The 14,431-nt window shown below is 43.2% G+C and overlaps 1 protein-coding gene across 1 annotated transcript in view; it reads left to right on the top strand.

The window, feature by feature from the left end:
- Window positions 1-5,693: 5,693 nt before the first annotated feature.
- LOC139665926 (spondin-1-like) overlaps window positions 5,694-14,431 on the top strand; it is a 66,154-nt gene continuing 57,416 nt past the window's right edge. Inside the window, exons 1-2 of the mRNA XM_071544980.1 lie at window positions 5,694-6,200; window positions 7,803-7,909. Coding sequence (XP_071401081.1) covers window positions 5,978-6,200; window positions 7,803-7,909 — 330 coding nt within the window. The 5' untranslated portion in view covers window positions 5,694-5,977. The remainder of the gene's footprint in view (window positions 6,201-7,802; window positions 7,910-14,431) is intronic.

A 14,431-nucleotide genomic window follows, 5' to 3' on the forward strand; every position in this document is an offset into this window, starting at 1 on the left:
GCGTAGGACTTATGCTTCGTACTCTCGATTTGACTCTTCAGAAACAAATTCAATATTTCAGTGATTTCACGCAACTTAAGATGCACGCATTTGAGTGGTGCTTTGAAACAGATGTTCAGTCCCTGTAATTTATTACCAGGCACGCTGCTGAATGGTGATCAGGCATTTCAAGGTGGTGATTTCCATCCAGCGAGAAGACACCAGCCAACACAACAGAAATTGCCTCTAATGTGGGAGTATGTGCGTTGATGTGTGTGTGAGTGGGTGTCAGTGTGTCTGCACGCATTGCATCCATGTGTGTTCATGTGCGTGTCTTTGGCGTGACATCTCATCTTTTCGGTGGGATGGTGGGACACAACAGTTTGTCATGAGATATCTTCTTCCACGATTCCACAAGAATTTCAGGAATTCCATCTTGTACAGTTTCACAAGCAGCCAGCTCCAAATCATTTCCATCTCATTTTCCTTCCCGTCATATTTATGAAATCTATCACTCAGAACTCCACAGCACAGTTCCTACAGCCCACAGTATGTCGCCGGGTGAAATCCTCATGTCTCCAAAATGTCAACTTTTCAGGGACCAAGAAGCCCTGTTTTCAGCTTTACCACCATGCATTTTCCAGTTTATCTAATTGGTTTGAAAAGGTTTCATAAACCCAAAGGTCATAGAATTTTCTCAACCGATAGAGGAGCATGTAATCCGTCAGTTGAAGTTAAAACATGAAAATCACCAAAACTGGAATTACAAGCACACTTAGTGTACAGTAGGCTATATCAGTACAGTATATGCACAGGCACATGCAGATGATGCATTCACACACATGCATGCACACACACACGCTACATGCGCACACACCAACACACACTGTTGTAATTATGTTAGATGTGCAGGATTGATAGGCACCTGTCTGATGTCCTCTTATCTATGCTGTGATACGATCAGCGATCTTCGCCAATGTGTGTATGTGTGTGTGTGTGGTCGCCTAGTGTGTGTGTGCGTGCGTGTGTGCGTGCGTGCGTGAGCACATCAGTGTGATGTCCTTAACAAAGACATGATGACAGGACTGATGGATATCACCTCGATAGAACAGAGATAACAGAGTTTGCTGTGAGGTCTTGAGGCCAAAGGGGTACAAATTACATTTCAACTAACTTTATACAAGAGAGCCAATATACTTGCACCTTCCTCAACTTTGATTTTTTCCCCCACTTAATTCATCTTTGGCCATGATTTAAGCAATTTGCTTTCAGTATTAGATACAGTAGATTTCATCAAGTGCTTTAATTTGATATATAGATCTCATTTGTCTCTGATGGCCATCTGGCTGCAAGCCCTCCGCTGTTAACTGGATAAGGTGGAAAACCTATATCTTATATTACAGTGGGGAAAGTCATTATGAAACTGAAGTTCAAATAGTTCCCCCCTGCCCACAGTGCTTGAAAAGCTACCTGCTGTGATGAAGACTAAGCAAGAAAGTCATTAATTTATTTGACTACTCTCAATACTGTATCTGGGTATCTACTTTATGTACTTTTCGTTCTATCTGAGCATTTTTTAAGTATTTACTCCTGGTTTTACTTGAGTTGAAAGTTTTATTTTTAGACATAAGAGTCATATAAGCACACAAGATCTGGCCCAGTCACCTTACCCAATATGTGATGAGAGGATTGGCACCGAAACCATCTGTCTCTGGTAGACAGTTCTGTCCGGTGTGCATGCTAACACTTAAGCATACAGTATGTTAAGTAATCGTAGGCGACTCGCATGAAGATTGACCTTTTAGTAATCCAAAGTTGGTATTGGTTTCCATTCTATGTACGGCCTGTAGATTCATAACTTCTGAAAACAAAATCTCAATCTTCATCATTACTGAAGTCCTTTATGAATCAACAGCACAAAAAAAACGTTAGCTGTCTGGCTAACTTTGCTCACTTGCTGTGTAAACAAAACAAATTACGCTCAAAGATTGAGGGAAGAGAGATCCTCTACCATTGAAAGTGCTTTCTTTTTGTCAGATTTTACGTCTGTTTTACCAATCTCCTTATGAACTGTCATTAAAATAACTAACCATCCAACCTTAGAGCTGCGGCAAGTTCTCATTTTCTCACTTTTAGGATAATGCTACTTACAGATGAGTTTTCAGCCACTAGTAGCGCTAGTGAGCAAAGTTTGTTCCCATACAACAACAAAAGCACGTATCATGTGGTTTTCAAGCAGGCACACGAGAATGTACGAGGACGCCACGAGCACGGAGGTGACATAGTACACAGTACTGTGTGGAGAGGGAGCCGATCCAGGTTGTTTTTCCTCTCTGCTCACTCAGTAACCAAGTCGGCCGAAGAAAGAGACACAACTGAGTTTGGGAGAGCAAAGAAACGAAAACCTGATCATAATGTTGAGTAATAGTTGAGAATACTGCAGAAGCTCTTGATTGGTGGAGAAAAGTGAACTTAGAGAAAGCAATATAGGATCGTGTTACAATCCTATATTGGGTTACAATCCTATATTGAGCTGGAAATTCTAGTAAATGATGCGCCAATGGGTGAAGTAGATGGTATGGTTACCTAGCTGAAACGCCTGCAACTTAGGCCGTCAATCAATTGAAGGGGCGGAGCTTCCTTTCCAAGCCGCTGTACTGAGATCCGGATGTAAAAATGGTAGCCTTGTAAACATTAAAAAGACTGAAGGTAATACATTTATTCAGCATAGTCATTGGGGTCTAACAACATACAGTACACATGTCTATACATGTGAAATCAGGAATGTAAACAAATCCACATTGTTTACATGGAAAACTCCATTGTTCATCTTTAACATACTGTATGCTAAAGCTAAAGCTAATGCACTGGCATTACCTACCAGAGACACAGAGATGATTTTGGTGCCAATCCTATTGCCATATACTGGGTAAGATGCCCAATGGGTCAAACTCCCAAAAAGTCAGAGTAGTCCTTTAATGCTTTTTGGATGTAACTGAGCTCTTAAGTATTTTTTAGACAGGCACTCTTACTCTGACTAGCAGTACTCCTCTCTCTGTAGGCCTACTCCTTCTACCTCTATGAGAATACAAGACAAAATGTATACTATGTTCTTTCAACAATGAGCACTTATACAAAGTCCATTCAATCCATCCATATTACTTGAGATGGAAACAAGGACCTAGATGTCTTCTATGATCGGATAAAGCTTTGTACAATGATTAGAAATTGTACTAGACACTTGAGCACAATCTTTGAGGGCTTTTTTAAAACCCTTATAGTCCATTAGAGGAAATGACATCCACACTCTAAGATTAGGGCAATTTTCATATTGAGTACACCCTTTTGGCCTCTGCTCCCTGCATCAGAGCCTTATTACCCTCGTAAAAGCCTTATTTAACCAGGCGAGCTCACTGAAGACGAACAGTCTGGCTAAGGACTTGGGGAAAAAGATGGGGATTTTCTGCAGAGAGAATAGAGATGTAATGTTGTATAATAATAAACTGATATTGGGATCCAGAAGAAAGAGCTATTTCACACTGGGACTCTGCTGATTTCTTGTAACTTAAAAAAATTATTAAAGTAAATATTGCATAAGAAAGAACTAACCTTGGCCAGTAAGCCAACCAAAGAGTAAACTACCTTAGGCCATTTCACAGTGCGTTTCAGAAGGCAGACTAGATTATTTCACATTGAGACTCTGCTGATTTCTTCTAACTCCAAAAAAATGGTGTTTTGATTCAGGAATGTTGCTGGCCGGTGCGTTAACAGGTTGTTTTCATTCTCAAAGGTCAGCGGGTTGTTTTGATTCCACATCTAGGTCAAGGGTACGTTCTAGACGTAAGCAATCCGTCAGACAGTTTATAGTGCCGAGTCACTCCAGATGGGATCCATCACACAGAGACATCAAGGCTGATGCTGTTTAGTTTAACCATCTCCAGCTTTGGGAACTGTTTTCAGTTAGGTAATACGGCCCAGGTTTAAACACACACACACACACACGCATGGAGGCACACGCTCATATGGCGTGCGGTCACGCAGACACGCATGCGAAAGCAAATCAGTTCAAATCGTTTGGATTCGGTTCATCTCCATGAGGGCAAATGATTTTCACACAAAATGTGTTCCACCCACGCACTCACACATACACACACACACACACACACACACACACGCACACACACACACACACACACACACACACACACTCCCTTGGGACTTCAAAAATGGATATTGCTCGCCCGGTTTGTTGTACTGTTTTAATTAAAAGTTTGTCCAACTTATTCATGCTTCCTTGTTATGTGAAATCCGACCGCACAAAAAGGAGGGTTACAAAACGACACAGGGTAAAATAAATGAAAGAAGCTTAACATGAAAAATGCAACAAAAATATCTCCCATCTTCAACTTATTGCTTTACCCCAAACTACACATTCGACTTGGGCCGTAAAGGCTGCATTTCCATAATCCCTTATATTTTTCTGTGCACGGTAAGGATGGAGAGTGGAGGATGGGAGAGTGAAGGGGGGGGTGCCAGTGATGAAGAGAGTGACACATTTACTAAGTGGACCCCCCCTCCCAACCCCACCCCAACCTCTCCACCCCACGTGCTAGGTGCAAAGATACTCTTGCGCCACCTGCTGGCCGAGAGCTATTGTCCCAATCCTGTGTAGGTGCATGTCCAGCTCTTCAGTGTTTTGAGGGAAGCAAGGAGGATGTTTCACTCTCACACACACACTCACACACACACACACACACTGCACCGGCTGTTTATACGCACATGCCGCATCTTCTCATTCCCACCGTGTCCCACTTCACTTGCCCCTATAACTGTTTTTAATCGCTCGAATATGATTTGACAACGGCACGGAGTCATCAATCAGCCTTCTGAAGTTCATTGCAGCCTTTATTAAGAGGGGCAGGCGGCGGCGTCATTAGGCTACACAGCGGCTACCTGGCCAAGCCATCTCATTAATCAACAAGGTGTCCTTCGACGGTGTCTTTATGAAAAGCCCGTAAAAGCGCACCTGCCCGTTGGATTGCTCGATCCCCGTCATTAGAAAGCGTAAAACATTTGCCGGTGGTTGTCGTGAAGAGCTGCAAAGTGATATTAAATGATGTAATGTGTTCGTTTTAAAGGCAAACATCCTCATAACGCCTGTTTTTGTAAAAATAAAGAAATAAAGAAATAAAAAAAAGAAAGAAAGAAATGAGCTCCCATAGCCATAATGGAGCAGAAAATGCGTAAAATGCGCACAGGAGGCGAGGAGCAATAAAAACCATATTGCCATAATATTGACTTATAGTGTGTCTCTGCTGCGCACTAGTAAGTTTATAATGACCTTATCTTACTTTATGGTATGTTTCATCTCCATCATATCATTAAAATATATACGGATTTTTTTGTTCTCATTCCAAAGAGGCAGGATATATAATTGACTTGTGAGATCCACTATCTGTCAGACAGACAGATATCCTCCTGTATGTGTAGGCCTATGTGGGGTGGGGATGGGAGGGGAGGGGAGGGGGGTCTGGGTTTTGTTAAAAGTGCGGAGCTCCAGTTTGGCCCTTCCCTCGCCTCAAGTCAAGGAGACAGCGGCGTGCAACCGCACTCGGTTATTTCCCGGCCCCCCCGCTGGTACCAGGCTCTCTATCAACACACCGCTGACAGATCCGGGGAACAGCTCTCTCTCTCTCTCTCTCGCTCTCTCTCTCTCTCTCTCTCTCTCTCACTCGCTCTCTCTCTCCGTTCATCGCCGCTGTACCGTGGTGCGCCCCAGACGCGCTCCCCAGTTCAGGATGGACTCGTCTCCGTCTCCTTCTCCTCACCTTTCCCACTGAGTGTCAATGACGCTGCGCAGCCTGCTGTAGTTCTGGTCGGGGCTCTCTGAGTTTTAGCTGCGCTGATCCTCTGTCCGCTGTTTCGCCTTTCCAGGTTTTTTTTTTTTTTGGGATTGAATTACCACTGTCGACTCCTCCGAAGGGCGCTTGCTCCGAACATGGGAATGTATATGCATGTGCTGCTTTTGCAGTATTTCGTCTCGAGTTTTGTGTGCAACGCCGTCGCTTTCGTGGAGGAGCCCGCCGCCGGCAGGTCGGACGGGTACTGCGGGCGGATCCTCCGGGCGCAGACCCAGGGGACCCGGAGGGACGGGTACCATGAGTTCAGACTCCGAGTGGAGGGGGACCCGGAGAGCTACCGGCCCGGCAACACCTACAGAGGTAGGCCGGAGAGTTTGTTGTTGTTAAAAGTCGGTTGGCGCATTCGGTGCGTAAACTTGCGCCAAATTAAACAAGTGGGCCGCTTGTCAAGTTGGAAAATGTACAGGGCGCTGCACATGTATCCGTGCTACTGCATTACACTGTTTTCTCCATAAAACTTGAACATGAGACATGTAACATAGGCTTGCACACTATTACGCATTTCATTTTACTTAATACATAGTCATACATATTGTTATACATAGCAAAATGTAGAAATTGCAGCTGGGGACAGTTTCTAAGCCATATATCACCAATTAATCTCTCTCTCTGTGTGTGTGTGTGTGTGTGTGTGTGTGTGTGTATCTCACTGTGTGTGTGTGTGTGTGTGTGTGTGTGTGTGTGTGTGTGTGTGTGTGTGTGTGTGTGTGTGTCTCTATCTCTATCTCTCAGTCTCCTACAGGGAGAGATTGGGCTTGATAGGGCTACTTAGAGTTATAATGTCTGACCTATATTCTCTTTACTTCCTCTCCTCTTCCTGTCAGCAAGTGGACACACACACACACACACACACACACACTGAGAGATCTGGCGCCAATTAAGCTGACCTGTACAATTTATCCCAAATGCATTTGGCCATATAAATCTATGGTCTACTCACATAGATTCTCAATGAGTTAAACCTGAGAACTAAGCTGTTTTCAACTCAACCCGCCGTCACTCAAAAAGCAGCTCGGTTTTACTTTTGCTGTTTTGTCCTTGAGTCAGAAAGCTCAGGCAGTCACTTTGAGAGTGGAAAAAAAATAACCTATTGAATCAATCACTGAAACAAATCCAGTACTGGGGTGCATAGGGTTTTAATAGGAGCTGATATGCTATAACGGTTTCATACTGGGGCATCAAAAACAAGGATGGAAATCAAATGTCACCTTGTCTCCGAGCCTTCCCGCCGAGATCATCCTCCAGATCATGTAAATTTGGCTGTGTGACGGTGCATTTATCAATCTGGAGGCAAATCCTAATCGGCTATCAGGGACCTGTGAAGGACGGCCGGGGCGAGGGAAAAGCAAGAAAAAAAAAAGAGAAGTTATTCCCCAAGAAGCCGCCGCCGCCGCTTTTAAGTAGCAAATAACTCGTTAAATATTTGGATAAGATTGAAAATATTGACATCTTTCATCTCGGTGCCAAGAGCTAGTTTTAAGATAAATGGAAATGCAGGGTGCAGGGTGCAGAAGGGTGAGCCCTAATACTGAATAAAATTCCACCCACATCTCATTACGACTCCCTTTCCTGGCCCTGTTCCCCATACAAAACTCCCCTGCATGAGATTTATAGGCTCTCTCACTCTCTCTCTCTCTCTCTCTCTCTCTCTCTCTCTCTCTCTGTATTTACAACCCTCACTCTTTCACATCCCATTGATGCTCACAAACAGAGTAATGCTCCTTTTGTATGTGCCTCTTAATGCGTTTTCCCCTTGCATCATACGGAGTGACCCATGGCCCTGACCCTAACGTGTCACCGGGAAAACCTCCTTTATGCACGGTGACTTTGTGGAATAACGCAATGCCATGAAACTCACTCTCTCTCTCTCTCTCTCTCTCTCCCTCTCTCTTCTGCATACAGTGATCCTCGTGGCGACCAGCCCCGCTTACTTCCGCGGGTTCACCCTCATCGCGCTAAAGGAGGGCAGGGAGGGCACCACCGACGAACACTACGCCGGCCAGTTCCAGGTAAGAACGGTGAAGAACAAAAAAGAAAAGAGGGGGGGGGGAATCGCTGCATAAACCGGCAAGTTCGCGAGGAAAAAAGATGAGCTCATTTGCATCGCTTTAAATCTCCCCCCATCCCCCCCCCAGTCTTCTGATAAGGAGGTATTGCTGACAGATGCAACACAGCTCTCCCCTTGGATGAAGCTCGACAAGCGAAGGGGAGAAAAAAAAAGGGGGGTGGGGGGGTGGGGGGGGGGGGTCTAGTTGGCTCTTTTGTGGAGTTTCTGCTCCGGGTGAGGCAGACATGGCACGCTTCCCGCCGAGCAGCAGATATCTCCTCCAGCGAAAGGAGAGAGAGAATGTGAGAAGGAGAGAGAAAGACAGAGAGAGAGAGAGAGAGATGTGAGATGTTTTTGTTCAGTAGTAACACAGCTCCCACTGAGCAGGAGAGAGAGCTCCTGAGGAGAGAGACAGACTTCCTCAATTACCTCCCGCTCAGTGTAAACAGGAACACACATCTCTGGCTGTGTTTCCTCACACACAGCTGATCCTAACCACACTCTTACCCAGACAGGCCAGGGGGCTGCTGCTGTTATGTGGCCAACGACTGGAGGAGAGGGACGAGGAGATGCATTCTGCACTCGATTCGACCGGTCCCATCTTTGGACCACATCATCATTCAGCAATGCTCATCTCAATAACATGCAGAGTGATGCAAATTATTACTAACTCCCTTATCTTATAGTGGTAATCCTCAAGATCCTCATTTTTATTGTTTTGTTGTTTTTTTTTTACTTTGTTGCTTAGCGCTCATTGCTGTGGTGTTTCTGCACTGCTCTTCCCACAGATCACCTGTCAATCAAACAGTGTGGGCGGGACTGTCTCGTCTTTCTCCTTGGATTTTCTGTTGATGCGGTTTGAGTTTCTCTTCTCTTTGTCTGTTCAGCCATGGTGGCTATCACTGCTCATGCTAACTACCCAGTTCTTCTTCTTCTGTTTATTCCAAACAAACCGGAAACGCTTTTCCCAGGAAAGAGCTACCAGACACCAGGTGTTTAGAACACACAATGGAAAAGCTTTATGAACTGGATATAGGTTGAATCACTTTTGTGTTGTAGCAATTGGTGATAGAGAGCAGCAAACCAGACATTTATTTATATGAAAATGTAACCGATGACTGCTTTTCTTTCTGCCCTCTGCCTCAGAGTGGCGACTTCTGCTCAAACAGAAACAGAACTTGAACCCGAAACAGGAGCAGACATTTCAACCCTTACTTTCAGGAAAAACAAATGGTGTGGGACTGTACATTTTGCCACTGCAGGCCGTACAGTGACAAAACGGTCCACCTTGAGAGTCCACCTTCACCCATTCTTTTGTTTTTTGTGCATTCGTTCACTTCGTTTAACACTTTGCTCCACTTTCTGTGGTATTTTAGCCTGCGCTGTATTGTAAAGTCTCAATGCTTGACTGTAGTTCAACCTCTGCATGTCAAACTAGCACAGCTGCTTGGTCTACTTTCCAACTGTACCACTGAATTATAATAAACTTTATTTGGATTATACAGCACTTTTTTTTAACCTAGCCTGACCTTAACCCTTACAAATGATAAAAGTCATAAAACAAATAATAAAAACGTGACACATTAATTAAAAACCGGGTTAGAGAAGAATAAACAACAAGAATAAAACAGATAGAGAAACAAATGATGCAAATATCTGTCAGTAAAAATGTGTTTTTATGGTTTAAAATATAAGACTGATTTTGCCAGCCTAAGCTCCTCAGGCTCCTCAGTTAAATAAAGTGGAGGTGTGTATGGACTGCTGGTTTTTACTCTGGTCTTTGGGGCGTAGACTAGACTCCAGCACGGTCAGGGAGGCCTGTCAGGATAGATCAAGCCTTAGATACAAGCTTGATGTATGGAGTTAATACACTACATTCAAAGCTAACACCATGGACCTCAGCTTTGTCTCATGTTTGAAATTTTTTGGAACATCCATCCTGGAAATCAGAGGAAATCACTCGGACCGTTTCAGACTCAAACATCTCAGCTCGCTCCGTTTCGCTCTGTTTCGATTTCCTCTCTCTGCACAAAGCACACTGTTCTCACGGTCCCAGCGGAGGACCCATTGAGACTGAGACCGAGAGTAGGCAGTGAGCAGAAACTGGAACAGTGTGGGTTGCGTTTGAGCAAAATTAAAGTTGTCAATCTGGCTTTGCAATCTATTTAAGACATATTGGCACAATCCATCAGAAACCCAGCCAGGTTTTTGTGCTGTAATTGACAGCTGACACAGTCTCCCACATGCGGGATGTGACTAATGCCTTTAGGAACAAGCCAAGCCACTGCTAAACCATTGTAAAATGTTAAATATATATATTTGGGTGCCTCTTTGGAGATATGAGGTTTTCCTGCGTAACACTTGTTTACTTTATGCCTATGAATGTTTTTGAAGCACTGAGTAATAGATATCAGTTTTAGAATGAAACTCATTTCATCTATTAAATAATGCAGTCCTTTGTATCCCGGTCTTTATTAGCGGGTCGATAAGAGCAGCTGCTGTTACTGTGCGCGCTACAGTATGAAAGTGAGCGCCGGGTTTTTATCTAAATGACCTCAATCCATCAAACCCGACTTCTTTTTTATCAGCGCCGTTTACATAACAATACTTATGTAAAATGAAGTTTATACGGCGATACATTTTCTTGACGGGGTATTTTCCTAAAACTTAATCAAGCAGCCAGTTTTGCTATGTCATGATTGTTATTGTGCGCTGGAAGAGCGGCCAAATGAACACAGTTGTGGTTCCCCGTGCAGCTGTTCCCTCCTCTCTCTCCCTCTCTCTCTCTCTCTCTCTCTCCTCCCTCTCTCTCTCGCTTTCTGGTACAACGTTGTTTCTGGCATCCATCCTGGAATGCGCCCGCCTGCTGTTTCGCTAAAACACCACACACACAAAAAAAACAAAAACTTTTCGCACATCGGTTTTTACAGCCACCGAGAGTTGCTGCCTATTGTTTTTTTTTTTCATCCTTAAGCAGTAATCCGCTCTTTGTCCTCATCACACTGAGCCATTGCAGGATGTCTGTCTTAAAGCTTCAGACCTTGGAGAGCGTGCCTATGTGTGTGTGTGTATGTGTGCATGTATGCCGATGAGCGTGCGTTTAACGTCTGCTTCCGGTTGGCATGTGGGTATGTGCATATGTCTCTGTGTGAGTGTGTGCGTGTTTCCGTGCATGTGTATTCCTGGATGTGTGTGTGTGTGTGAGAGCTTGTGTGTGTGTGTGTGTGTGTGTGTTTGTGTGTGTTTTTCCCAGCCTCCGTCTCCCTCCTTGCGTCGGTGTGGGACGTGGGTCATATTTATCTAGGCCAGCGACGTGTTATTGCTCAGGGAGACAAACGGAGCTTGTTTGGATAAGGGGAGAGATGAGCAGACATGAGATATTATCTTCTTTTTGCACAGATTATCTAGGGTTCTGAGTTTAGCTGGGGATAAACAAACCCAATCAGTTTAAAGTGCCACGGCTAAGTCATAGGTTTCAGATATAGCCCATTACATAAGCCAAAGCAGTGCCAATGCTTAGGGGGCGTTTAAAGAGAAAGACTGTAAACTCTGTGTGTGCAGAGTTGACATGATGGTGACCTGATATGTAGCATAGTCACACTAAAATGTGATTTTAAGGTAATTATCGGCTCTCGAATTCACTAAAGACTTAGCCCCAATCATGTTTTCTGATTGGAGTAGGCTGGCAAGTGCAGCAACTTTGTGCTTGTTTACTTCGAGGAACTTCTGAGGAATTTTCTGGAATGAATGGTTTACTCAATTTTTCTTTATTATGGTTAGTAGGCTGGTTGAGTCAGAGCTGGGTGTTAGGATTTGAGAACATCCGGGGAAACATTTTGAAATTGAAACATCAAAATGCATCAATCTGGTGCAGTTTGACATGAACATGGGTGTGAATGAAGCAGCATAGTAAACACTTTACAGGCCTACAGTGATACAGTATATTGTAGTGTGCTGTCTGTCTCTTCCTCTGTCTCAGGTTGTCTTCAGGTTGTGCAAAAGATAAACAGAGACACAGTTATCGATGAATATATAACACTTAAAATATATAGTATATGATTTTCAGTATGCACTCGTCACGCCTCATCTTCTCTTTACTTTAAAAAATCCAATCCTAGTCCAATGAGTTAATCAAATCAAAGAATCAATCATGTTTCTATATATTTCACTAACTTGAACTGGAAACTTAACTTTAAGGATAACTTATTTTGAGAGGCAAATGATTTTTACCTGTGATTTCCTTCTGTTAGGAAGCTGATATATTTTCAATGTCACATCATCATACTGTAGTAACAAAGATCATCATGAAGAGCCTAATCTATTGTAAATGGATGGAGGAGTCTAGGCTACTATGCATTAGTAAAATATACAGAGGCACAAATTCCTTTTTTTTTTTTAACATTTTCTCATGTTTAAGGGAAACAATGTCTGAAGTAGAAGATAATACATAATCACATTTCATGTGAATAGGCATTTAATGTTTTAGCAGCCTACATAAATAGAGCTGAATGAGAGGATGAACCTGACAAGACAGGACTGCAGTAAGTAACTGACTAACCAGCTGGCAGACTGGAGAGAAATTGTGACATTTTGTTTACAGTGATCCAATATTATATTGACTCTAGCAAAGCTAAAAAAAAACATCTGAAAAGAACATTTTGCGTTTGGAAAAATTAAGTTTTTAGCTGTAGCTTAGTCATCTAACCATGAAGCTATCAGCCAAGTCAAGTGTCAGTCCAAGCTAGCATCAAGAGTCCATCTGGCCGCTACGCTAGTTAGCTCGCCACCACACAGCCTGTCTTTTTCAGATATGGATCATCAATCACTTGTTTAACCAAACCTATCACATACCTTTCTTCCTCTTTTGAAAACGTGAAGAAGATCTATGTATCCTGCCTTGTCTTTTCCTGACAGTGAAGAAAGACCCTGGCAATGCCACTGGTTCAGAGTCTTGAGGTTTGCATAAACAACGTTGTACTCTACACTGATGCAAATGGAGTGATTTGCGGTATTTTGTTTGATTGAATCCAGGCCAGGGTTCATAAGAATAGATCCAAGATTACTGGGCAGGTCAAGAGACCATGGGAGCTTCACTGTTGTAAAACTGTCTGAGATCCAATCCTGTTCCATGATTCTCTACAGATTCGGTTTTGGCTCTTCAAATGCCTGAGAACATTTGTTCTCAGCCTGCAGGTGGGAGCTCACAGGGAGTTGCAAGATGATGTAAGGAACGTGAACATAATAGATTTTCAAAGTCTTTTTTTTTTTCTTAAATAAATGTCTGTTTCGCTGCTCTCTATTGCCGATTGCTATAACACAATAGTGATTCAACCTACATCCAGTTCATGAAAGCTTTTACATTTGCTGTTCTAAACTCTCGGTGTCTGGTATCTCTTTCCTCTGATTCACGTTTCCAGTTTGTTTGGAATCAACAGAAGAAGAACTGGGTAGTTATCATGAGCAGTGAGAGCCACCATGGCTGAACAGATGAAGAAAAGAGAAACTCAAACTGCATCAACAGAAAATCCAAGGAGAAAGACGTCACAGTGCTGGACACACAGTTTGATTGACAGCTGATCTCTGGGAAGAGCAGAGCAGAAACACCACAGCAACGAGCGCTGAGCAACAACGATGGAGACAAATTCGACAAAGAAGAATTTTGAGTATTTCCACCCCTATATACAAACATCACCATGTATATAGTCACTGGGATAAATGTTTTGTTTTATTTTGTGAAATTATGAATATGTGCAATGCAATGCAACAATCAGTCAAGCGAATTGGCTCGAAAAGCGAAACTAAATACCATTGTTTGGTGTCACGGAGAAAGAAAGCGCTTGGTTTTTTAGTGTTTGCAAGCCAAAAAAAGATTGAGACTGACTGCTGTATGCTCAACAGCTCTGTGACTCAGCCTTGGTCTGACCAGGAGCCTGTCCAGTTTATTCATGCTGCCCCTACTGACAATAGCCTAAACAAACTGAGTGGACAAAGGCGGCCTGGAAAACACACACACACACACACACACACACACACATGCAAACGCAAGCAGGCACGCATACACACACACACACACACATATGGAGAGGTACGCACAAATGCAGGCACACACACAATGGCTATGTTTACATGCACAGAATAGTATTGGCCACACTCGGGTTAAGGTATTCACATGAACCTATGATATCCCCTGTTGCCATGAATATAGAAGTTAACAGAACTCCCACCTCCCTATTTGAGTGAGCAATAGTGGGTTACAATGGATTTTGGGGGTCTAAGAGAAGGCCAACATCCATCACTAAAACTATTTCCTTGCATGATTTTGAAAATCTTACAACACTGGTTTGTACAGAAATTCAGTCTAGGAAAAGTAATCGGGTTACATTTTGAAAGCTATAGATATTTCAGTTCTAAAACTCAAAGAGAATATCCATTAATTGACCATGGCTTGGCCTTTCTTGTGTAACAGAGGGGAAAGAAATGATGA

This window comes from Centroberyx affinis, unplaced genomic scaffold (assembly GCF_046629955.1).
Source record: "Centroberyx affinis isolate AG114_WGS23_722 - 3 ecotype Tasmania unplaced genomic scaffold, CSIRO-AGI_Caff_v1 ptg004742l_1, whole genome shotgun sequence".
NCBI lineage: Eukaryota > Metazoa > Chordata > Actinopteri > Beryciformes > Berycidae > Centroberyx > Centroberyx affinis.